This window comes from Nannospalax galili, unplaced genomic scaffold (assembly GCF_000622305.1).
Source record: "Nannospalax galili isolate Female #2095 unplaced genomic scaffold, S.galili_v1.0 scaffold707, whole genome shotgun sequence".
Classification (NCBI taxonomy): Eukaryota; Metazoa; Chordata; class Mammalia; order Rodentia; family Spalacidae; genus Nannospalax; species Nannospalax galili.
Genome location: NW_008356263.1, coordinates 292,469 through 319,850, shown reverse-complemented (window position 1 = coordinate 319,850; position 27,382 = coordinate 292,469). Strand labels below are relative to the sequence as shown.

Here is a 27,382-nt window from a genome sequence, read left to right as displayed (position 1 = left end):
GATTTTCTAGCCTGTAATTGATTTTAAAACATTGAATTACAGGAAACTAAGGTATATAGCTAACTACATACCTTGACTCTATTAAAATTCAATAGAATAATCTGTATTTTTCTTTAACTTCTAAAAGTGTTTTGTTTAAATTATTAACAAAATGATTTTCCTTTAACACAACTAGATATCTACAAAGCTGTGTAATTAGTTGTCACTCATAAAAAAAAAAAAAAAAAAAGCAACATGGCAACAGGCAGCAGCAGAGCAGCTCAAGTGCTACCAAGGCCTTAACTAACTCACACAGAAGTGAGTACTACAAGTTTCCAAAGAACAAGCAAATGGATAGGGTCATTTACATTCAATAAAGACTTCCAAAAGAGAATCATGGTATTTAAATTACCTTTGCCAGACTGGAAGTTTTAGTGTAGCATGCAATGGCAGCCAAAACAGCATCAATAACAGCAGCATATATCTGGGATAAGAGTCTACTTTAAAAACAAAAAAATAATGGTTAACTACAGTATCACATGGCCTCATTAAATGCTGTATTACACTCATAAATGATGGTTTCTTTTCTTTTCTTTTTTTTTTTTTTGAAACAGGGGCTTAAACTCTTGTTCTTGCCTTCCAAGCTGCTGGGATTATAGACATGCACCACCATGCCTACCTCCCAAGAAATAAACTTTTAAACAGATTAAGAAAGTGCCAAAATGGAACTACTTTTGAAAAAAAGGAAAAGGTACTCTAAACTTAACAATTTCTTAAGCTGTGTATATGTAGGAGGTCACATAACTGCATTGTAAAAAATGTGAGGACAATAAAAGGTTTCTGAGTGTGAAATGACCAAAATTCAATTCAAAATCATAAGTGCAATGCGTTTCAGGTAGCATTATACAACATGCCCACCTTGTACATGCATTCTGTCACACCATGTAACTCCAAAAAAAAAAAAAAAAAACCTACCTGGGCTCAGATTCCAGAATAGTGTATGCAATGAATTACAGTGTTCTTATAGAAACACAGTGGTTAATTACATAAAACAAAAACTTTAAGTGTTTCTTATTGTCATTCCTCAGGATATAAGTTATTAAATTAGTATATCTTTGGGTTGCTGGTTTAAGTCTCATAAAAATAATTATCAAGCTGGGCATGGTACTGTACGCCTTTAATTCCAGTACTCAGGAGGCAGAGACAGGTGGATCTTTGTGAGTTCAAGGCCAGCCTGGTCTACATAGTAAATTCCAGACTAGCAGACTAGTTGGGGCTACAGGGAGGCAATGCCTCAAAAGACCAAAAAAAAAAGATTAAAAAAAAAAAAAGAATTAAATGTTGGGGGCTGGAGAGATGGCTCAGCAATTAAGAGCACTGGACGCTCTTGCAGAGGACCCGGGTTCAATTCCCAGCACTCACATGGTGACTAACAACCGTCTGTACCTCCAGTTCCAGAAGATCTAACGCTTTTTTTCTGACTTCTGTGGGCACTGCATGACACAGGTGCACTTATATACATGAAGGCAATATATCTACACACAAAATAAAAATAATAAAATATTTTTAAAAATTATTAAATGAATTATGGCTTTGGATTAGAGCAGAATTTATTACAGTTTTTTAAATGGCTGTAAATACACATACACATTCTTTTTTTTTTTGAGACAGGGTCTCCCTGTAGCCCTAGCTGACCTGGATTCACTATGGAGACCAGGCTGGCCTCGAACTCACAGAGATCCACCTGCCTCTGCCTCCCGAGTGCTGGGATTAAAGGTGTGTGCCACCACGCCTGGCCATATTTGCCATTTTATGCCAAAGTGGTGCTCCCAGTATTAATGATTATAAAATCAAAATACAGATCAAACTGAAAAATGATAAAGATGCTCTACATTTGCTAAGATTTCATTATAGAAAATATTTGCTAAGATTTCATTATTTATGTAGAAATAAACATATCTATCTCATTAGTATGCAAATTTGCTTTACTCTTTAGTAAATAGTAAATTTTTATGTATACCAACAAACATTTTGTTTTCATTTTGTTTTGTTTTTTTGAGACAGGGTCTTACTATATAGTCTTGGCTAGCCTGGAAGTTGCTATGTAGAATTATAGAGCTCTACCTGCAGATTACAGGCATGTGCTACCATAAGAATTAATGTTGAGAAAATGACCATCCTACCATGCTTGGCTTAAAAAAAAAAAAAAAAGCAAGGGGATGAAGAGCTGGTTTACAACTGCTTGTAACTCCAGCTTCAGGGGTATTTGATGTCTCTGGCTTCCTTGACACCTGTGCACATATGCAGACACACACAAATACATAAATGAAAAATAAATCTTTAAAAAAAAAATCAAAGGGTCCAGAATGAGGATCCAGGGCAGTGGCTAAGCACAAGCAGTAGGCAAGACTACCCCCACCAAGCAGGAGAAAATGATTGACTTCCTACTAAAGTGAAAGGAAAAAAAGACACAGATATAACCCTATAAAAACACCATATATTATATATATATTTATATATATAAATTTTTTTGGTCTTTTTTTTTTTTTTGAGACATGGTCTCCCTATAGATCCAGGTGGCCTGGGACTCACTATGTAGACCAGGCTGACCTCGAAATCACAGAGACTGGCCTGCCTCTGCCTCTGGAGTGCTGGGATTAAAGGCGTGTGCTGTCACGCCCTAAAAAGTAATTAAAAAAATTTTTTTTGGTCTTTTTGAGATGGTCTCTCTGTAGCCCCAGCTGTCCTAGAGTCACTATGTAGACCAGGCTGGCCTTGAACTCACAGAGATCTGCCTGCCTCTGCCTCCCGAGTGCTGGGATTAAAGGCATGCACCACCACGCCCAGCTTAAAAGTAATATTTTTAAGTACCCAGGAAGATATACTGTATATGAGACACTAATGGATAATGCCAGGGAGGATTTATGGATCAAATGATTTTCCTTTCTCTACCTGTATTGATTATATGATTTGTATTAAATTTTCCCAGTACAGTTTTTGTGAGCTGGATCCTAGAAATTCTGATTCAGTAGTTCTGGGATTAGGTCAAGGAAACCTGTGCATGTATTTTGTTTTTCGTTTTTGTTTGAGGCAGGGATTCACTTTCTAGACCGGGCTGGCCTGGAATTTGTGGCAATCATTCTACTTCTGCCTCTGGTGTTGGGATTATAGGTGTGAGCCACCACATCTGGCTTTTTTTTTTTTTTAATTTTCAGCAAAGGGGATGTTGAGATGGCTCAGAGGTTAAGAGCACTGGCTGTTCTTCAAGAGGACTGAGGTTTGGTTTCCAGCACCCACATGGTAACTAATAACCATCCATAACTCCAGCTCCAGGGGATGCACCTACTTCTGGCCTCCATGGGCATTGTATGCATGAGGTGCACTTACATACACGCAGGTAAAACACTCATACACATAAAATAAAAATAAATTTTCAATATAAAAAGACAAACTAATCTAGGCATGGTGGTTCACACCTGTAATCCCAATTCTCACAAACAAGCAGAACACTCTCAACAAGTTCCAGACCAGCATGATCTATATAGTAAGACCCTAGTGATGGTTAATATTACCAACTTGACAGGATCTAGAATCATGTAAGAGACAAGCATCCAGCATCACAGGCATTCATTATTCTGTGCTTCCTGATAGCAGATGTAATGTGACCAGCCTCCCTGCTGCCATAAATTTTATACCATGATGGACTATACCCTTGAACTATGAGCCAAAATAAACCTTTCTTCCTTTAAGTTTGCTTCATTGGGTATTTTATTTACTTATTATTACCGTATATGTGTGTATGATATATGGGGGCAGGGGGTGCATGTGCCATGGCACACAGTGCATGAGTGGGGGCAGGGGGTGCATGTGCCATGGCACACAGTGCATGAGTGGGGGCAGGGGGTGCATGTGCCATGGCACACAGTGCATGAGTGGGGGCAGGGGGTGCATGTGCCATGGCACACAGTGCATGAGTGGGGGCAGGGGGTGCATGTGCCATGGCACACAGTGCATGAGTGGAGATTAGAAGACAAATTTTGGGAACCAGTTCTCTCCTTCTTGTTTCTGTCACTCTGTGTACGCAGATGCTGGCCCATGAGCTTCTGGATGATTCTCCTATCTCTGCCTCCCATTGCCATAGGAGTGCTGGAATTACAAATTTGAGCCACCACATCTGGTTTTCTGTGGGTTCTGGGAATAAACTCAGGTCATCAGGCTTTCTCAGAAAGCACTTTTACCTGCTAAGCCATCTCACTGGTCTTTTTATTTTCAATTTATTTTTATTTAAAAAATTAAAAAACGAAGCCAGATGTGGTGGTGCATGCCTTTAACCCCAGCACTTGGGAGGCAGAGGCAGGTGGATCTCTGTGAGTTCAAGGCCAGCCTGGTCTACATAGTGAGTTACAGGCCAGCGGGGGCTACAGGGAGACCCTGTCTCAAAAACACCAAAAAAAATAAATAAATATAAATGAATTTAAAAAATAAAAAAATTATTTGTGTGTATGTGCACATACATGCACACTTCCATGTTGTAGAGCAATTTCCTCTGAATTAAAACATGGAGGGAAGCTTGTTAAGATGCAGAAAATTCGGAGCTGGAGAGATGGCTCAATGGTTAAGACCACTGGCTGCTCTTACAGAAGACCCAGGTTGTGTTTGTATCCCAGCACCCACATGGAGGGTGGCAGTAACTCCAGTTCCAGGGGATCTGATGCCCTCTTCTGTTCTTTGCAAGCACTGCATGACATGGGTGCACTTATACACATGGAGGCATAACACTCATAACACATAAAATAATAATAAATAGCTGGGCATGGTGGCACATGCCTTTAATCTCAGCACTCAGGAGGCAGAAGCAGGCAGATCTCTGTGAGTTCGAGGTCAGCCTGGTCTACATAGAGAGTTCAGGCCAGCTGGGGCTACAGGGAGATTGTGTCTCAAATAGACCAAAATAAAATAAAATAAGATTCAGAACATTCTAAAGAAAGTAAGACTCAGGAAGTAAACAACTCATAAGTCTCAGGAAGTCTCTGAAATATGTACAGGCTGCTCCCTTCCCAAGGTTATATAAGCAGTAAGACACCTGAGGAGGACCAGACCAGCAAAGTTGCCTGGAGGAGACTCCAACCTGTAGGGTTTCTAGTAAGCTAAGCACAGAATGAATCATCACTCATACTTGGGTAGACTTTCAGGGATGCACCTGCCTTTGAGTCATCTATGCTCCTGTAACTAACCCTGATAAATTCACTGGTCCACCAAGTTGGACTTTGGTAATACCAACCTTTGTTGTTGGTACCCTATCTAGGGTGAGTAGATGTTTGTTCACATCTCCCCAGGCATAGTGTCACACAACCAGTGTGCCACATGCATGTGCAGGTCAGAGAACAACTCAAAAAAATAGATTCTCTCCTCCCACTGTGTGAGATCTAGTATTTGTCAGGCTTGGCAGTAAATGCTCTTACATGCTGAGCCATTTCATTGCCTCCTTTTATTTTATTTTCCTTGTTAGGTATTTTTATCACAGAATCAAGACAAGTAATTAATATAACCAACTCTGTCTTTAAAAACAAAGAAAGAAAAGACTGTAACCTGCAGTGCCTTATGTGGATCGAATCTTAGAAGCTTTACTACTCACTACAGTCAATAAATGGACCTTGAGAGCTTGCCTGGGGGTTCTAACAAGGAAGTGCAACTACTTGTGTATCTTTGATTGAAAATTAGTCCTCTTCTATTGGAGAAAGAGGTTATAATTTTCCACAGAGTATGCAGCTTTGGGAGGGATGGGGATGGCATATTAGCTAAAAACAACTCATCAATGAGTATGTGGTAGCCAGATCACCCTCATACTCAGGAACCTACATTTTGAAATAATATATAGATAATTCTTTGTGGCCAATCCCTCTGGCCTTTGGAAAAAGGGGTCTGGACTTACCAGTTTTGCTGGGTACTCAGCTAGGTGAAGGAGTTTTAGAATTTTATTGAGTTTTATTTCCTGTCTGTGGTTTCTTCCTTTACGGAAAGGGAGTGAAGTCAGTACCTCTCTAAAGTTATACAACTGAGATTTAGAACACAGCTCTGTTCCTCAAGTCTGAATGTCAAGCTCATAGAAAACATTCCTCAGACCACATGGGATTTCAGATTTTCCCAATGAATTGCATAGTGTTTTGGTTCTGAAAACAATTTACTGTGTACAAAATGTATGAAGGGGGTTTATGTCATATAAATACATGAATGTGCATACAATCATGAGAGTTCCAGACAGAAGAGCCAATGGCAAAGCTGGCAAGGCCCTCTGGCCTGGATTCCAATTGCAAAGACAAGTTCGGATAACTTGCTGGGAAAATACATAGCAATGTTTGCCTCAAAACCAAATGTTCCATTCATTACTGATCTCAATGGGAGCAGACAGGACAGCCACAAGTGAGAAATTCAACTTTGAGAGAAGAAATAAAACTAACATGAGGACTTACACTTGTTTGGTCTTCTTTGGCAGCTTGTAATCACTACCTGTAAAGAGCAATATATGTATGTATATATTATAGTCAAATGTTTCACAAGAAAGCTAGAAGTGCATTTTTTCCTTTTAAGTTAAATACAATATAAACACAAAAATGGTTATACTTTCCCCAGTATCTTCCTAGACTTTTGCCTGTCCCACTTTTCCAACCCACTCCATAAAATCTTGAGTTCTGGGCTGCTTTTACTTGTATCTTACATTTCTTTTGGGGGGGTGTCTTTTTAGAGACAGGGTCTCCCTGTAGCACCAGCTGGCCTGGAACTTGTTACATAGACCAGGCTGCCCTTGAAATCAGAGAGATCTGCCTCTCTCTGCCTCTTGAGTGCTCGGATTAAAAGTATGCACCACTATGCCTGCCCCCTCACCTCCCATGTCTCTTTGGATAGCTATGGCTTCAGAAAATCCCAGCAAGTAGGATAGCCTTAGCCAGTCTAGCCTTTCTGAAGGGTACCACAGCAGGGTCTTAGCTACTGGGTACCCCTCTATCATGGCCCTTTCTCCCCTTTCTCACAGGAGAAGTTAGGCAGGAATTTGGCCAAGTCATCCAAACTTGCACTGTAGCCCCTATCTCCTGCTATCTCAAACTAGGCCTTAGTCACTGTGACCTTTCTTATGACATCCAGCACAGGGCCTTACACATAGCTAACTTCTAAACCATAGCAGAAATAATGGTTTTTCTCCTGAAATACATTCTGTGAGGAATGCATTAGACACAACTCTTTAGCTGCAATCAAAGAAGAGGTTGAGGCCCATGAAATGGTTATGAGCTTTTGAACAAAACAGTAAATCATATGTTAACTTCTTCATGGGAGAATTTTTTTTTTTCCTAAGAGTTGACTATTTACAGGGACTTACCCAAGTAAGGAACATGAGTAGCTCCAAAAAAGTATGTTCTTGAACATGCTAGAGGTCCCTTTGGTGAGACACACTGGGCTACCTGAATGTCAGAAAAAATAAGAAAATAAGGACCATATTTAGGGGCTAGCAAGTTGGCTCAATAGGTAAAGAATACTTGCCATACAAGTCTGGCCACCTGAGTTCAAGCCCCAGAATCCACATAAAGATGGAAGGAGAACTAGGGCATGGGGCGCATGCCCTTAATCCTAGCACTTGGGAGGCAGAGCAAGCAGATCTCTGAGATCAAGACCGACTTGGTCTACATAGGCAGTTCCAGGCCAGTTGGGTTATAAGGAGCGCTGACTCAAAAAAAAAAAAAAAAAAAAGGAAGATGAGAACGGACTTTACAAGGCAATACTGTGGCCTCCACATATATGCTGTGGCACATCACCCCTGAATCACACACATATATACACAATAATAATAAATCAAACTTTTTTTTTTTTTGGTCTTTTTGAGACAAGGTTGCCCTGTAGCTGCAGCTGGCCCGGATTTGCTAATGGAGACCAGGCTGGCCTCAAACTCACAGAAATCTGCCTGCCTCTGCCTCCCAAGTGCTGGGATTAAAGGCATGTGGCCACCAAGCCCAGCTCTCTAGGAGAAAAAATTTTTTTAAAATTTTTTTTTGGAGAAAATATTTTTAAAAAGATTTTAAACAGTCAAAATAAGTGACTTTCCCAACAGTATCTTTTGTGTGCACTCATTCTTAGTTTTTTATTTTAAAAAAAGTTGTTTTTTTTTGGTCTTTTTGAGACAAGGTCTCCCTGTAGCCCCAGCTGGCCTGGAAGACTCACTATGTAGACCAGGCTGGCCTTGAACTCACAGAGATCTGCCTGCCTCTGTCTCCTGAATGCTGGGATTAAAGGCATGTGCCACCACGCCTGGCTTCGTTTTTTATTTTAATTTAACTTGTGCAGGGGGCACGTGGGAGCCATTTTTCTCTTTACATGATATATGTTTTGGGGTTCCTATTTAGCTTTAGCTATTAACACAGCTTAGAGTCACCTGAGAAAGGAGTCTTTTTTTTGACATTTTATTTATTATTTTTATTTTATGTATATGCGTGTTATTGCCTGCATGTAGGTAAGTGCACCCGTGTCTTGCAATGCCCACGGAGGACAGAAGAGGCTTGGAGGTTGTTCTACAAGAACAACCAGTGTTCTTAACCGCTGAGCCATCTCTCCAGCCCCGAGAAAGGAGTCTTAATAGAGCAATTTCCCAGATCATACTGGACTGTGGTCATGTCTACGGGGACTGTCATATTGTTAATTAATGTAGGAGGTCCAGGGCCCACAGTGGGCAAAGGTCTTATGCTGTGTTAGAAAGCTAGCTAAGGGGGCTGGAGAGATGGCTCAGTGGTTAAGAACACTCGTTGTTCTTGCAGAAGACCTGGGTTTGAATCCCAGCACCCACATGGCAGCTAACAACTGTCCGTAACTCCAGTTCCAGGGGCTCTGACAGCCTGTTCTGACCTCCGTGGGTACTGCGCGACACGGGTGCACTTACCTACATGCAGGCAATACAGATACACATCAAATAATAAATAAATAAATTTTTTAAAAAAAGTTAAAAAAAAAAGCTAGCTAAGGGGCTAGAGACATGGCTCAGTGGGTAAGAGCACTGACTGCTCTTGCAGAGGACCAGGGTTTGAATTCCAGCACTCACATGGCAGCTACCAACCATCCATAACTCCAGTTCCAAGGGGAATCTGAAGACTTCTAACTTCTGTGGGTATGGCACAACACAGGTGCACTTACATACATGAGGGCAATATACTCATATACATAAAATGAAAAAAAATATTCTTAAAAGAAAGAAAATAAATAAATCCTTCCCTCCTCTATGTTGCTTTTGGTCAGAGTGCTTTATCACAGCAATAGAAAAGAAACCAACCCTGTGATCGAACCCAGGTCATCTGAGTGCTGGGTCTTTCTTTCTTTTTGATACAAGGGCCTACTATATAGCACTGACTGGTATGGAACTTGCTATGTAGACCAAGCTGTTCTCAAATCACAGAGGTTTTGCCTGCCTCTACCTCTGGAGTAATGGGATTAAAGGCATGTACCACACCAGACCATGTGTTCATTTTGTTATTGTTACTTTTTCAGTCTTGACTATATTGTAAGGTTGCTGTTGGATCTTTAGCCCAGGATGCCAATGAGTGTACAACTCAGAAGGAGAAAGAAGGCAATATGCTTGGGGTTAGGATGCCATTATTATTCAGTCCATAGTTTCACAGTTTCACACTTTGGTCCACATGACAGGGAATGTATGGTAGTCACAAATTCAAGAAACCCAGATTCCTTTTGGTCCACATGACAGGGAATGTATGGTACAGTCACAAATTCAAGAAACCCAGATTCCTAGCTTAATTTGGATTTCTTTGCTGTACAGAAGAGACAGTAAGTTCCTCTAGGTTTTTAATTTTTATCTCCTGTTTTAAGTTGTTCTTTTATACCAAGATAGAAATGAATGCTCATTATTTCTCAAGGGTTCCTTAAGACATCAAGCATAAAACAAAAATGTTATCATAAAAACTAAATGATGCTGGGCATGGTGGCACACACCTTTAATCCCAGCCCTTGGGAGGCAGAGGCAGGCGTATCTTTGTGAGTTCGAGGCCAGCCTGGTCTACGTAGTGAGTTCTAGAACAGCTGGGGCTACAAGGAGACCCTGTCTCAAAAAAGACAAAAAACAAAAACTAAAGGAGGGCTGGTGAGATGGCTCAGAGGGTTAAAGGTGCCTAACTACAAGTCTGTCTTCATTTATCACAGGACCCACATGGTAGAAGGATAGAACCAAATCTTTGCAAGTTGCCTTCTGACTTCCGTATGCACTGTGACACTCATGTGCATGTGTATACACACATATAGAGTAAAATAAATAAAATTGTAACAAATAAACAAAACAAGCAATGCTGGTGTGGTGGCACACTTTATTTGTTTGTGTGTTTTGTCTTTTTGAGACGGTCTCCCTGTAGCCCCAGCTGGCCTGGAACTCACTATGTAGACCAGGCTGGCCTTGAACTCACAGAGATTTACCCACCTTTGCCTCCCAAATGCTGGGATTAAAGGCGTGTACCACCACACCCAGCTGCTGGCACACTTTTTAATCCCAGCACTTGGGAGGTAGAGGCTAGAGGATGAGCAGTTCAGGTTCATCCTCAGGCACATGATGAGTTTGAGGTCAGTCAGGCTACTTGAGAGCCTATCTCAAAAAACAAACCAAGCCCTAGCCATGCCTTTAGTCCCAGGCAGGTGGATCTCTGAGATTTCAAGGCCTGCCTGCTACATACTGAGTCCCAGGCCAGCTGGGGTGCAGGGAGACCCTGTCTCAAAAAGAAACAGCCTGAGAATGCCTGATCTCCCTTCAGCCCAGGTTAGGGACTAAGAACTCAGCAGACAGCCTGAGAGCACCTGATCAGGCCTCATGTGGTGGTGAGTTTCCCCAAATTACCATACCCAATCCCCTAACTGGGATTACATGAGTCCCTTCCCCATGGCCCCAGGGACAGAACTCTCTGCACTACACCAGGGTAAGGCTGAGACCTTAGCAAACAGCCTGAGAGTACCTGATCTGGCCTATGTCTGTCTGTGGTAGGGGCTGAGAACTCAGCAGACCACCTAAGAGCACCTGGATCCAGTGTCCCTATAGGGAACTTACCAAATTGTACTCCGAGTATCGCTAGTAGGGGTCCAAACATTAGAAGGAAGAATGAGTGTACCTGACTGGAGCCTCTGTGGGAGCTCCCAAGTAGCTGATCTGAAGCCATCAGTTCCCTCCAAATAAAATCTGAGAGAACCTGAAACCTAGACCAACTAGCTCTACATACCCAATAAGTAAATAACCAATGCATGCCAATAATACAAACAGAAGCAGACTTCAACTCAACCAAGGAAGGCTTAACGTTCATACCAGAATCATAAACAAAAGAAATCCCCATGCTAAAATCACAATGAAAAAACAATAAAATGGAAAACCAAAACAGTATGTTCCCACTAAATTCTACCAGTCCTGTAGAAGAGTTCTACAAGGAGAGCCCCCTAGAGATAACTCAGGACACAGAATTTAAAAGAGCATGACAAGGAATTCAACAAATTTAAAGAAAATACAAACAATTCAAAGAACTAGAAGAAAATAGGGATAAACTTCTGAATGAATTCACAAAAGAGGTAGAAATGAAGAAAACTCAAGGAGAAATGAAGAAGGAAGTGAAAAACTCAATAAGCCAACTTGAAACAACAGGAGAAAGCCTCACTGCTAGAATGAATGAAATGGAAAACAGAATATCAACACTGGAGGATAAAGTTGAAGAATGGACCACTCAAGCAAAGATTATGTAAAAATTTAAAGAACACAGGAATGGAACATGCAGGAGATGTTGGACACCATGAAAAGACCAAATCTATGTATAATAGGCAGAAAGGAAGGAGAAGAATTTCAGGTTAACGGTACTGACCAGATCTTAAACAGGATTGTAGAAGAGAATTTCCCAAAATTAAGGAAAGACATGCCCATACAAATACAAGAAGCACATAGAACACCAAATAGACAGGACCAGAAAAGAAATTCCCCATGACATATCATGGTAAAAACACTAAATATACAAAACAAAGAATACTGAAAGCTGCAAAAGAAAAACAACAACTCACATATAAAGGAAAACCCATCAGAATTACAGCTGACTTCTCAATGCAAACTATGAAAGCCAGAAGAGCCTGGACCAAGGTATTTCCAGTTCTAAATGACCACAGATGCCAATCCAGAATACTTTGCCCACTAAAAATGTCTATAGCTGAAGAAGAAAGAAAAATCTTCCATGATACTAATAGCCTGAAAGAATACATGTCCACAAAACAAGCCCTTCAAAGAATACTTGAAGCAATACAGAGCAGAGAAAGGAACAACTATAACAGAAAGAAACTAAATGAAAATATAACTGTGGAAATACAAAATTAGACAAAGAATACAAACAATAATTAAAATGATGGCAACCAATACACATCTTTTGATAACTTTAAATATCAATGGACTGAACTCCTCAGTTAAAAGACACAGGTTAGTTGAATGTATTAGGAAACAGAATCCATCTTTTTGTTGTCTGCAAGAGCCATCTCACCTTCAAAGACAGGCACTACCATAAGGTGAAAGATTGGAAAATAATATTTCAAGCAAAATGGCACTAAGAAACAAGCAGAGGTTGCAATTCTAATATCTGATAAAATACACTTCAAACTAAAACTAGTCAAAAGAGATAAAGAGGGTCACTCTGATCAAAGGAACAATTAACCAAGAAGATATTACAATCCTGAATATATACACATCAAACTCTGGTACACCCAAATTCATAAAAACAATACTACATGACATTAAGACACAGATTAACCCCAACTCAGAAATAGTAGGGTACCAAGTCAACCAAACAAAGAAAACAGATGTCTGAATTAAATGATACCACACATCAAATGGACTTAACAGACATCTTTCGAATATTCCACTCAAGCACCAAAGAATACACTTTCTATTCAGCACCCCATGGAACTTTCTCAAAAACTGACCACATACTGGGGCACAAAACAAACCTCAACAAATACAAAAAATTGAAATAATTCCATGCATTCTATCAGACCACAATGCAATAAAGCTTAAAATCAACACTGGAAGAAGCTCTAGTCACTACATGAACCCATGGAGATTAAACAACACACTCTAGAATAATGATAAGTGGGTCAAAGTAGAAATTAAGAAGGAAATAAAAGAATTCCTGGACTTCAATGAAAAGGATAATACAACACAACAAAACCCCTGGGACCTTTAAAAGTAGCCTTAAGAGGGAAGTTTATAGCTCTAAGTACCTACATTAAAAACTCAGAAAGAGCACAAATAAATGACTTAACATTGCAACTCAAGACTCAGGAAAGGCAAGAACAAATGAAACCCAAACCCAGCAGAAAAGAATAACAAAAATCAGAGCAGAAATTAATGAAATAGAAAGAAAACAATACAAAGAATCAATGAATCTAAGAGCTGGTTCTCTGAAAAGATAAACAAGATAGGGGAATTACCTCAACAGATACCCAAAAGATTCAGAACATTGTTAAGTGGATACTTTAGAAACCTGTACTCTACTAAATTTGAAAACCTAAAAAAAAAAATGGATAAATATCTAAAATCATGGGAACTACCAAAGCTAACCAAGAAGAGGCCCAACAGTTTAAACAGACCCATAACATATAAGGAAATCAAAATAGTAATACAAAACCTCCTGACTGAAAAAAGCTTAGGCCCAGATGGATTTACAGCAGAATTTTACCAGACCTTTAAAGAAGACCTCCAACCAATACTACTAATATTATTCAAAAAGATAGAAGCAGAGGGAGAACACCCAAATTCCTTCTATGAAGCCAGCATCACTCTAATACCAAACAGGCAAAGACACAACCTGTGGGAGACAGGCTTGAGTCTAGGGTGAAAGTCTTATTGACAGCCATACAGCAGGCCTGAGGCACAAGGAAGAACACCTTGTGACATTTGCTCCCATTGGCAGATCATGAGACTGATGCCTAATCTTGTGACTGATTTTGCCTTTTGCCTTACATACCTATCATGCTGGAATGCAGTGCTTCCTGTTTTTCATCAGAGAGAAAAGTCACATGGTTTCCAGGAATCTGAAACTTAGAGAAACTGAAACTTATGCTAATAGGGCATCTGGCCCACTAGATTGTAATAGGATACTAGTCTGCCATGCTAGTAAGGGATCCCATATGCTGTGTTATGATTGGACTATTACCCTTATATAAGCCCATACTTTCTTGCAATAAAGCAGATCTGTGTCACTGAACCTGGTCTCCTGCACATGAATGTGGCGACACTGGCACAGACTCCTCACCAACCCAGGGCTCTGGACCAGACGACTGATCAGAGGAACTAAGAGAGCAGGAGAGCGGCCATAGCTGGAGGAGAGCAGCCACAGCCGGCAACCACAACAACCAAAAACAAAAAATATAGACCCATATCCTTAATGAACATAGTTGCAAAAATTCTCAACAAAATACTTGCAAACTGCATACAGACACACATCAAAAATATCATTCACCATGATTGAGTAGGTTTATTCTAGAGATGCAGGGATGATTCAGTATACAGAAGTCAATAAACATCATAAAATATATAAATGGACTGAAAGACAAAAACCACATTGTCAGTCATCTCAATAGATGCAGAAAAGGCATTTGACAAAATTCGGCATGCATTTATGATACAAGTTCTAAAGGGAATTGGACTCTAGGGAACATTCCGCAACATAGTTAAAGCTATATACAACAAACCCACAGCCAACATCATTCTATATGGAGAAAAACTGGAAGCATTCCCATTAAAATCAGGAATCAAACAAGGATGTCCATTATCTTCACTCCTTTTCAATATAGTATTTGAAACTCTTGCTAGAGCAGTAAGTCAAGAGAAGGAAATTAAAGGAGTACTAATTAGAAAAGGTCAAATTATCCCTTTTTGCAGATGATATGATAGGTATCTAAGAGATCCCAAAAATTCCACCAGAAAACTCCTAGAACTAATTGACACTTTCAGTAAAGTGGCAGGTTACAAAATTAATCTACAAAAATCAGTAGCCTTTCTATATACCAATAATAAGCAATTGGAGAAAGAGTACAGGAAAACCCACCCATTCACGATAGCTCCAAAAAAAAAAAAAAAAAAAATCTTGGCATAAACCTGACCAAAGACATTAAAGATCTCTACAATGAAAATTTTAAATCTTTAAAGAAAGAAATCGAGGAAAACGCCAGAAGATAAAATCCCATGCTCATGGATTGGAAGAATTAATATTGTGAAAATGACCATCTTACCAAAAGCAATATAAAGATTCAATGCAATCTCAATCAAAATCCCCGTGACATACTTCACAAAATTAGAAAAAAAATCATCCTTAAATTCTTATGGAAGCACAAAAGACCCTGAATAGCCAAAGCAACCATGAGCTCAAAGAGCAACACTGGTGGTGGTGGTGGTGGGGGTTTACTATGCCAGATCTCAAAGTATACTACAGAGATATAGGCAGAAAAACAGCATGGTACTGGCACAAAAGTAGACACATAGCTCAAAGGAACACCACTGAAGATCCAAACATGAGTACACGCAATTTCAGCCATCTGATATTTGATATTTGTTTTTCCTCCAAACACAATGGAGGAAAAACAGCATCTTCAAAAAACGGAAACACACAATGGAGGAAAAACAGCATCTTCAACAAACGGTGCTCGCAAAACTGGACCTCCACTTGTAGAAGAATGAAACTAGATCCTTATCTTTCACCTTACACAAAAGTCAACTCCAAATGGATGAAAGATCTCAATGTGAAACTGAAAACTCTGAAACTGTTAGAAGAAAACATTGGCAGTAACCTACAAGATATAGGTGTAGGAAAGGATTTTCTAAATCGAACACCAGATGCTCAGGAATTAAGGTCAGCAATCAACAAGTGGGACCTCATTAAACTAAAAAGCTTCCGTACAGCAAAAGAAACAATAAAGAAAGCAAACAGAAAACCCAGAGTGGGAAAAAATCTTCACCAGTGACACATCTGACAGAGGTTTAACATCCAGAATATATAAAGAACTCAAAAAACAAACAAGCAAGAAAGCAAATGATCCAATTAAGAGATAGGCTAAAGATCTAAACAGAGAGTTCTCAAAGGAAGAAATAAAGACGGCTAAGAATCATCTTAAAAAGTATTCAGCATTGCTAGTAATTAGCCAAATGCTGGCGAGGATGTGGAGAAAGGAGAAAGCTCATTCACTGCTGGTGGGAGTGCACACTTGTGCAACCCCTATGGAAAACAGTGTGGAGAACTCTTAAAAAACTAAAAATGAATCTACCATATGACCCGGTTATTCCATTCCTTGGCATATACCCAAAGGATTTATCCTATTGCAGAGACACTTGTACAACCATGTTTGTTGCTGCTCTTTTCACACTAGCTAAGAGATGGTAGCACACTAACTGCCCCTCAACAGACACGAGTAGTTGACAAAAATGTGGAACATTTACACAATGGACTTCTCAGCAGTAAAGAAAGATGAAATCATGAAATTTGTAGGTAAAAGGATGGATCCAGAAACTGTTATACTAAGTGAAGTAACACAGACTCAGAAAAACAAAAGAGAAATGTTTTCCTTATATGTGGATAATAGAACCAAATCCTTATAATAGATGGAATCCCACTGAAACAGGCCAACAGCCCATGGAGAACGTGATGCAGAGACCTGAAAGTTCTGTGCCTTGACACAATGAGAGGAAGATCATCCCACACCTATCACCCATTCCAAGGCTCAAGGACTTTTGCAGAAGAGGTTGGTAGAAAGAATGTAAGAGCCTGAGGAAGGGGTGGAATTTTACCTGGAAGTGTCCCCCGACCACTAAGTTGGCAAGCTATAGTCATACCTCCTTCCCACACTGGTCAATGCATCCAAGGGGAAGTCAAGTACCCCTCCCACCTAATCAGTTACCCTTAGCTGTATGTGGGGGAGGGGTGAAGGATATACAAGCTGAGAACGCCATAAGGCATCTCTCTTGCCATTTTGTGCAGAATAAAAATATATTCTATAAACAAAAAAAAGAAAATGCTTTTATAGTTTGTAATAACTAATTCACATTATTCAAGTAAAAAGAAAAATAATAAAATATTTAAAAAAAATTTAAAGGCCAATAAATAAATAAATAAACAAACAAACCAAACAAAGAAACCCTAAAGGATGGAAATTAGGACAATTAGGAATTAACTGAACTGTTTTTGACTTTGGGTTTCCCTAGGAATTTCTCCTTATATAATCTGCTGCTATTACATTGCAGATCTGTCAGGGTGTTGCTAAGGGAATGGTGGGGAAAAATGTTTTCCAAAACCTTATAATTAAATATTGGTCTTTTGTTAGGCCCTGTGACCTTCATAAGAGTTTCTCGGCTTTTTCTCTCCCACTACCCAGGCTTCCCAAGGTTACAGTGTGATAGGGTTAGTAGATTGCCTTCCTTTCAAGTCAAATAGGATTTGGGTTAATTTCTTTTGGGGGGGTGTTTGATGGTGAGGAGTTTCAGACAGGGTCTTATTATGTAGTGCTGGCTTGCCTAGAACTCATTATGTTGACTAGGCTGGCCTTGAACTCTGTAACAGAAATCTGCCTGCCTCTGCCTCTTGGGTGCTGGAATTAAAGGTTTATATTCTTGAGAGCAGGCCTTTATTTTGAGGCCTGTATTACTACTTTGCTCATATTAAAAGGGCTGCTTTTCTTTCCCTACCAGTTATGGGAGAATTTGTCTTGGTTCTTTAGCACAGAGTCTGTTGGGGCTCTAGAAATTAAACCCATGAAATACAGAGCTCCCTCTAAGACTGTGTCCCCTATGAGTTTCTCACCCATACTAGTCCACATCAGACCCCAGGATTTCATCACGTTTTTCATTTAAGAACTATTGAATGTGACTCTCTAGCTTTATATGCCTCTCTAGACTTCAGAGTGGCAGTTTGCCTTGAGATCTTAGTTCTCTGAACGTGCCTAATGGTCACTGATTTTTAGTTCATTTGTTTTTTTGTTTTTGGTAAGTACAGTAAAAATTTCCAAGCCTCTCACATGTTATCTCCCTCTATTTTGGATTTAATATGTATAGTCAACAAGTAACATATAAAATGCCTCTACTCTGGCATTTTCTTTATTTCCAAGAATTTTTGGGATTAAACTGGGGTCTGAGCCTTCCCATTATAGGTGTTATAATTTCATCTCTGTTGCTGTGATAAAACACTCTAACCAAAAGCAACTTAGAGGAGGAGAGAATTTATTTGGCTTAAACTTCCAGATCACAGTCCATCATTGAGGGAAGTCAAGATAGGAATCCAAGGCAAGAACCTGAAGCAGAAACCATGGCAGAACACTGCTTTTGGCTCTCTTTCTCTGGCTTGATTAGAGGCTCATGCTTAGTTAATTTTCTTATACAGGCCAAGACCACACTTCCAGGAAATTGCACCTCCATAGTGGGATGGACCCTCCTACACTAATTAACAATCAAGACAATCCCTCATACATGTCCACAGAATAACCTGATAAAGACAATTACTCAATTACAACAATTTTTTAGGTGTCTCTAGCCTGTGTCAGGCTGACAATTAATGCTAACTAGGACAAGAGGGCAGAAAGATGCTTGACAGTAGCATATGCATTCTGTTAGCCCTATAATCTGAGTTAGCTTTAGCTTGGAGGTAGGTCTCACTCTAGGAAGGCTAAACCATATCTACTTGTATCTCATGTTCTCAAAAGCCAAATAAAAAAGTAACCACACCTATCATTCTACCTTTCCTAATTTTAAAAATACTTTGAGCCAGGCATGGCACTGTACACCTTTAATTCCAGCACTCAGGAGGGAGAGGCAGGCAATCTCTGTGAGTCTGAGGTCAGTCTGGTCTACATAGTGTGTTCTAGGCTAGCCAAGGCTACATAGTGACACCCTCTTTTGGTACTTCTTGACCATAGCTATGCCATGTTGAAGTTTAGACCACTCTAGTCTCTGAAATTATCAGGTAGTTGGCCCAGGGTATGGGAACACACATCAGCAGGACCCCAGGTGTCTTGGAAAACAGGTCAGTGTGTCCCTGGAGTGCCCCTGCTAATTGCAGATTTATGGCTTCTATATGTTATGCTTGGTTTGCTTCTGAAAAATAGTAATCGTTGCTTAATAAAACAGAAATTGTTAAGGGGGTTTTCCACCTGGAAGCTTGGGAATTTAAACTTTTCACCCCTGGTTATAGTTTTTCTGTAAAAAGCTTACCCTAGAGACAGCTCAGGGCTGCACTTGAGTTCCAATACCTTGTGTAGTCGCTGCCAGTTAGTAAAAGACTTCATTCAGCAAAACTTTGTCTGAGTGTGGTCTTCTCTGGTGAAGCACCTCACAACTATGTGTGTGTGTGTGTGTGCGCACGCGCGCGCGTGTGCGTGTGCGTGTGTGTGTGCGTGTGCGTGTGTGCATGAGAAATACTTTGCTGGAAACATTTTGAAAAAAAAAATTTTTTTTCTTTTTGAGACAGGATCTCCCTAGAGCCCCAGCTGGCCTGAAACTCACTATGTAGACCAGGCTGGCGTTGAACTCACAGAGATCAGCCTGTCTCTGCCTCCCAAGTGCTGGGATTAAAGGCATATATGCACCACACCTAGCAACATTTTGAAAATATTTAAAACTCTACTTTCTAGCATAGACTTTCATAATCATTAGAGTCCTATATTCAAATCTAATTTTTTCTTTTATATATTTATTTTGTGTGTACTTGTGTGTAGGGGTGTGGGTACACACATCATAGAATGTGAGCAAAGATCAGAAGATAAAATTTAGATGTTGGCCCTTACTCTTCTACTTTGTTTAAGACAGGGTCTCTTGCTGCATAAACCATGCAAGCTAGGCCTTTCAGTTTCTGGGGATTCCTGTTTCTACCTACTATCTCCTGATAGGGATACATTGGGATTAGAGATGCTTTCACTACTGCATTAGGCTTTTATATGGGTTCTAGAGATCTGACCTCAGGTCATCAGACACTTACCCACTGGGCCATCTCCTCAGACCCTAAAGTTTCCTTTTAAAGAATATAGCAAACAGGCTGGAGCGATGGCTCAGCGGTTAAGAGCACTGACTGCTCTTGTAGAGGGCCCGGGTTTGAGTCTCAGCACCCACACAGCGGCTATGAACCGTCCTTAACTCCAGTTCCAGGGGAATCCGAAGCCCTTTTCTGAGCTCCGAGGCATTGCGCAACACAGGTGCACTCACATACATGCAGGCAATACACTCATATACATAAAAAAATAAATAAAATATTTTTTAAAAAAGAATACAGCAAACAATATACCATAAAATAACAAACAACAATTAGGGAGTAGATGAGCTAGCACAGTGGGTAAAGGTGCTTGCTGTGTAAGCCTAATGACCTGTGTTCAATTCCTGAAATCCATGTAAAGGTTGCCAACTCCACAAAACTTGTCTTCTGATTTCCACACATGCACTGTAGTACATGGGTGCCCCCACACATATCTCTCTCTCTCTCCACACACACACACACACACACACACACACACACACACACAATAGCTGGAAAAGGTTCCTTTTGGTGACTAGTCCTTCCTCAATATTAGACAATACAACTAATCAAGTACCAGGCAGTTCAACCACTCACCATGTGTTTGGCAAAGCTCCCTGCAGGACCAGTGCTCCGAACCAGATGCCCTTCAGAAGGGAAGTTAAAGTTGCCAGCATTCAGGTTTTCTTGTGTGGAGTGGTTACCAAAGAGAACAAATGGCTGCCGATGAGGACTAGAGCAACAAGTCAAAACGTGATTAGAAAAGAGATTCTTGATCAAGGCAAGTTCTTATGATCTAAGTAAGCTAACTCCCCACCCCCACTTACCCTTCCCTTGAATACACTAATGTAGTAGACTAAATGTTCTTTCTCTCAAGGTCATAAAGTCAAAACTTAAAAAAAATAAGAAAGACCAACTATAAACCACCAGATGTAAACATAATCTGAGGTCAAGTAGACCACAGTGTTCCTGTAAACATTTTTGTCTGTTTTCTTTTCTAAAAATTTATTTTCATATTTCTCTTAGAGCTAGAATTAACCAATCATATAATACTGAGTAGGCAACTGCTGATTGAGTGTTATTTTTTACTATAAAATGACATGTCAAGGGGCTGGAGAGATGGCTCAACAGTTCAGAGCACTGGCTGCTCTTGCAGAGGACCTGGGTTCAGTTCCCAGGACCTACATGGTAGCTAACAACCATCCCTTACTCCACTTCCAGGACATCCGACACCCTCTTCTGACCTCCTCAGGCACTGTATGACATGCAGGGCAATACACTCATACACATAAAATAAAAATAATATTATTTAAAAATGAAGTGTCAGGGCTGCAGAGATGGCTCAGCAGTTAAGAGCACTGGCTGTTCTTGCAGAGGACCAGGGTTCAATTCCTAGCACTCACATGGCAGCTAACAATCCTCCTTAACACCAGTTCTAGGGGATCTGACACCCTCTTCTGTCCCCAGTGGGCACTACACAACACAGGTACACTTACACACATGCAAGCTTAACACTCACACACAGAAAATTAAAAAAAAATGACATGTCAAACTCCAGTTTGAGACCTAGGTTTCTTCGGGGATTACTCTGCCTGGGTCCCAGCAGGTTAATAAAGCTAACTTTTCCTAGTGACCTGTGGAGAACAGTCATTTAGGCCAGAACCATACCCAGGCTAGGTTTATGCTTTCCAACTTGACCTCCTTTGTGAGGAACCAGTTCCATGAGTCTGTGATCCACAATGCAATGATGAAACAAAATCTCAGTTAAAAAAAAAATATATATATATATAAATATAAATTTTTTTTTGTCTTTTTGAGTCTTCTGCAAGAGCAGTCAGCACTTTTAACCCCTGAGCTATCTCTCCAGCCCCCAAATCTCAGTTTTATAAGATAAAAATTTAATAGAGGAGCTGGAGAGATGGCTCAGCGGTTAAGAAGACTGGCTGTTCTTGCAGAAGACCTGAGTTTGAATCCCAGCACCCACATGGCAGTTAACAATTGTCTGTAACTCCAGTCTCAGGGAATCCGACAGCCTCTTCTGACCTCCATGGGAATTGCATGGCATGGGTGCAATACACGCATACACATAAAATAAAATAAATAAAAATTTTAAAAAAATTAATAGAAACACAACTTTTAAAGTATGACAGTAGTTGGAATACTCACATCAGATAAACTATTACCAATTTCTGAGTAACTTTCAGGAGGGCAGGGAGAAGAATGTAAATGGTCTTTGAGAACCACCTCCCCAAGCATCACCTGTCAGTCCTGGTCTTCCTCCCTCTCTTTTGACTCTCTGGTTTGTTTTCTGTTTGTTTCTTTGTTTGTTTTTTGGTCTTTTTGAGACAGGGTCTCTCTGTAGCTCCAGCTGGCCTGGAACTCATTATGTAGACCAGGCTGGCCTTGAACTTACAGAGATCCTCCTGCTTCTGCCTCCCAAGTGCTGGGATTAAAGGCATGCGCCAGCATACCTGGCTAGACTCCCATTTTCTGCTGATTCCATAGGCTACTCTAAACCTCCCTCAGTCATTTCAGTCAGAGAGTTTTTGTAAGAATCACCAAGTAAATTTCACACATAGCATTTAACCCAATGTACTTCTGCTACCTCACTCCCTAAATCCAGTCAGCTTCCTTAAAACCATTCCTATAGCCACAACCACATGACAATTCTAGTCTGTGTTGCAATCATTTATTCCTTGGAAAAATGCTATACTATTTCACTGTTTAGAATCTATTCTTCAAAAGTAACACTACCTTTAAATATGCAAACCTTTTACTGACTATATCTTATGCTCAGAGAAGGTTCTGAATCTTGCACATGCCCAAGGAGGACTTGAGGAATTTAGTCCTACATTGTTAATTGCACAATCATCTTTTTATGTCTTTTATGTTTTATGGATTTCTGTTGTTGCATGACCTATACTCATTCATACCTCCTCAGAGAAGGTGGTCAGGCTTTCAGGTTATGATCATTACATCATTCTTTTCTTTTTCATGGCACCAATCAGGAACGATATATTTCTATATGAGGTTGCTTGATTAATATCCTTTTAATTATTTTATGTGTATGAGTATTCTGCCTGTGCATATGTGTACCATGTGTGTGCCTGCTGCCCATAGAGGCCAGAAGAGCGCATAGGATCCCCTGGAATTGGAATTACAAATGTCTGTGAGCTGCCATGTGGGTGGTGGGAACAGAACCCAGGTCCTCTGTAGGAGCAACAAGTGTGCTTAACCTCTAACCCATCTCTCCAGCCCCTGATTAATATCTTGTTTCTCTACCATATTATAACTTCATTTGAGGGCAGAGGTCATATTTGGCTTATTTAGTTTTTAATCACATATCCTTCTTCCTTGATATATCACAAATGTTCTTAGTAAAAGTGGAAGGAATATATACATATATAATTTATACTTATGTAAAATTTAGGGGTGGAGGTGAGACACAGTCTCAATGTAGCCAAACTGCCCTTGAACTCACTAGGTAGCCAGGATGTCCTTGAACTCCTGATGCTCTTGCTTCTATCACCTAAGTGCTAGGATTACAGGAATGTACCACAATGCCTGACTTTGGGAGAGATTATTTGTTTGTTTATTTATATGTTTTGAGACAGGATCTCATGTAGAGCAGATTAACCTTGAACAAGCTTTGTAGCTGAGGCTGCCCTGAATTCCTCATCCCCTTGCCTCTACCTCTCAAGTGCTGAAGTTACAGATATGCACCACTACTCTCAGCTCCAAAAGGGATATTTTAAAAAATAGTTCCCATATCCCCACTCTTTCCTTAAATCTTGTTTAATGTATGTAGGAGAATTTTTGGCATTTTTTCACTTTCTTCTTAAATTTTTTTTTTTTTTTTTGGTCTTTTTTGAGACAGGGTCTCCCTGTAGCCCCAGCTGTCCTGGAACTTGCTAAGTAGACCAGGCTGGCCTTGAACTCACAGAGATCCACCTGCTTCTGCCTTCCGAGTGCTGGGATTAAAGGCCTACGCCACCACGCCTGGCTTCTTCTTAAATTTTTAAAAATTTATTTACCTTTATGTATGTGAATATTTTGCCTGAGTATAAGTGTACCCATGCATGCAATGCTCACAGACGTTAGAAGAGAGCATTGGATCCCCTAGAACTGGATTTACAGACAGTTGTTAGCTGCTATGTGGGTGATGAGAACCAAACCTGGATCCTAAGAACAGCCAGTGCTCTTAATCTTTGAGCCATCTCTCTAGTCCCCTTTTCACTGAAAGTTTATGAAAACTGCCAGGCATGGTAGCACACACCTTTAATCCCAGTATTCCTGGAATTTAAAGAGCTCCTCCTGCCTCTGCTTCCAGAGTGCTGGGATTAAAAGATTGTGTTACCATGCCTAGTAGGCTAATTCTTTTGTTTGTTTATTTTTAAATTTTTTAAAATTTTTTGTTGTTGTTTTGTCTACATGTTCTCATTATGTAGACCAGGCTGGCCTGGAACTCATAGATTGCCTGCTCCACAACTACTACAGTTCCCAGTTCAGAAAATGGACAGTTTCCTTTTGTGCTCCTGAACTAAGAATGGAATAAAACTTCTTTTTAGATTGCAGCAGGATATCTATAATTTTTTTATAAGTTATTTTACGGTGGAGAGATGGCTCAGAGGTTAAGAACACTTATTGCTCTTGCAGAAGACTTGCGTTCAATTCCCAGCACCTACATGGTAACTCATAACCAACTATAAGTCCAGTTCCAAGGTATCTGACACTGTATTCTGGCCACCTCAGACTCCTGCATGCATGTGGTGCACATAAAGTCACACTGTAAACACACATATACATATATAAAATAAATCTTTTTTTAAAAAAGTTATTTTACTATAAGATTATAGAAAAATGAAGCAAATACAAATATAAAGGTCCTCACATTCCACATCCCTGTTGTCAACCCTGTTTTCTCTATCATCATTCACACTTCTACAGGTAAGAAAACTTACCTGTTTTCAGTAATATGGCTGGAGATCATTCCATGACTGAAGTAACTTCTGAATGGCTAAAAACAACACGACATGGTACATTAAGACCACAATTTTAAAATAATGATAAAAACCTTTCACATATTTATGTCAAGGAAACATGTAGTATGTAAAAGAAGGAAGTACAGAAAGACGTTTCTCAATTATTATAAGAACATGGAATGGTATGGGACTGCAGGGAGACGCTACCTCAAAAAGACAAAAAAAGAAAAGAAGAAAGACAAAGGAAAATAAAAAATTTCAAATGCACAGTTTTGTTTTGTTTTGTCTTTTTGAGACAGGGTCTCCCTGTAACCCCAGCTGGCTGGGAACTCACTATGAGTTCGAGGCTGGCCTTGAGCTCACAGAGATCCACCTGCCTCCACCTCCAGAATGCTGGGATCAAAGGTGTGGGCAACCACCCAGGCTCCAAGGCATAGATTTTAAATAGTGAAAAGAAACCCCACCAACCACTTACTAATCTTACCTGTATTTTTCTCTTCAATTTAAATTTTCACCCTACATTTCCAATGATTGTATATGTATTAATTATAATAGGTTAATTTAAAATCAGTAACAAGGGAGAATCAAAAGAACACGGAAATACAATGACAAAAGTTTTCTAGAAAACCAAAAAAATGCTTCTCTGTTTTTAGATGCAGTGTTAGGCTAAGTTGACCAGTCAACAGCTATCATACAGGGTCTCAGGATCAAAGGTTCAAAATTTCAAAAAGCAATATCAGTTCCATCAAATAACATCTAATGTATATTTTTCAATTAGTTGAGTAAACATTTTTTCATTGTAGAATACAATAAAACCACACACAATTTCCAAGAACAGTTAATATTTCGGCACATATTTTTCAAATCTTTCCTATCATATCCATAGACTACTACTGATTGTTATTACAGTTTACTGAATGTTCTGTGAAAAAATAAGTATTGTGATGAATGAACAAGTTTCAATAAAATTTACCTGCAACTGTGATTATTTTCTAAGATCTCTCCAGAAATAAAATTATAATGAAAATGGGCAGAATTATTTTTCAAGTTTTATCAAAATACTCTTCAATTTATAATACTGAGGGTGCCTATCTCTCTGGGTCTCATCATCATCACTGCCTATGGAATGATCTACATATCTTTTTCTATGACACCACACATGTGGTGTTGCACGCCTTTAATCCTAGTAGGCAGAGTCAGATGGATCTCTGAGAGTATCAGGCCAGCTTGGTCTACACAGAGTTCCAGGTCAACCACAGTGACATAGAAAGACCGTTTCAAAAAAAAAGGATGGGGGAGGGGGGACTGGAAAGATGGCTTGGAGGTTAAGAGCACTGGCTGCTCTAACAGAGGACCTGGGTTAAATTCCCAGTACCCACATGGCAGCTAGCAACTGTCCATAACTCCAGTTCCAGGGGATCTGATACCCTTTTCTGACCTCCTGGGGCACTGAATTACACAGGTGAACTTACATATATGCAGGCAAAACATTTATACACATAAAAAAAAAAAATCAGCTCTCCGACAAGCAGGCCTCTCTCGGGACCAACCCAGCTCCTCAGCGCAGTCCCCAAGAGCCCTTGTGGGCTGCTTCCTGCCCCCATTTCCCTTAGCATCTCTGGGTGGCATGGCCACCAGCTGCCCTAGACCAGCATCTTTCCTGGGCCGGGCTCCCAGGCAAGTCCAACCCCCAAATTCCTGAGGCCAAAATCTTTCCTGGAGGGATCCAGACCTTAGGAGAAAGCCTGAGAGCATCTGATCCTCATCTGACTTGGGCCTCTGTGGGAACTCCTGAAGACAAAAGCAATCTGGCCACTCCAATATAAAATCAAAAGAGAGAACCGGAAGATTAGAGGAACCAGCCTTTCATGCTCAAAAAGTAAACCACAAAGAAACATAAAATTTACAAAGAGAAGCAGACCTAAACTTGAAGGCTTGAGTCTCACACAAGAATCAGAAACTACAAAAGAAATTCACATGCCAAAATCACAGAGAAAAAATAACAACATGAAAAACCAAAATAACATATCCCCACCAAATACCAATAGTCCTCTAGAGGAGTACAATGAGAACCCCCAGAGATAATGCAGACCATGGAACTCAAAAGAACAATTATAAACATGATTAGAGAATTCAGTGAATTTAAAGAACACACAAATCAAAGAATTGAAGGAAGATAGGGATAAACGTATGAATGAATTCAGAAAAAAGCCAGAAATATTGAAGGATACTCATGCTGAAATGAAGAAGGAAGTGAAACACTCAGTAAACCAATTAGAAATGACAGGAGAAAGCCTCACAAACAGGATGAATGAAATGGAAAACAGAGTATCAAGACTGGAAGATAAAGTGGACGAACTAGACCACTCAAGCAAAGATTATGAA

At 39.9% G+C, this 27,382-nt stretch overlaps 1 protein-coding gene across 3 annotated transcripts in view; it reads right to left on the bottom strand.

Moving 5' to 3' along the window:
* The window catches only part of CUNH20orf194 (chromosome unknown C20orf194 homolog), a 257,297-nt gene that overhangs the window by 147,632 nt on the left and 82,283 nt on the right, over positions 1 to 27,382 (bottom strand). For all 3 annotated transcript variants that reach the window (XM_029556875.1, XM_029556874.1, XM_008854459.3), the window contains exons 9-13: positions 24,977 to 25,032; positions 20,613 to 20,748; positions 7,352 to 7,433; positions 6,450 to 6,486; positions 392 to 479 (exon numbers count right to left, since the gene is read on the bottom strand). In XM_029556875.1, the coding sequence (XP_029412735.1) occupies positions 392 to 479; positions 6,450 to 6,486; positions 7,352 to 7,433; positions 20,613 to 20,748; positions 24,977 to 25,032 (399 nt within the window). The remainder of the gene's footprint in view (positions 1 to 391; positions 480 to 6,449; positions 6,487 to 7,351; positions 7,434 to 20,612; positions 20,749 to 24,976; positions 25,033 to 27,382) is intronic.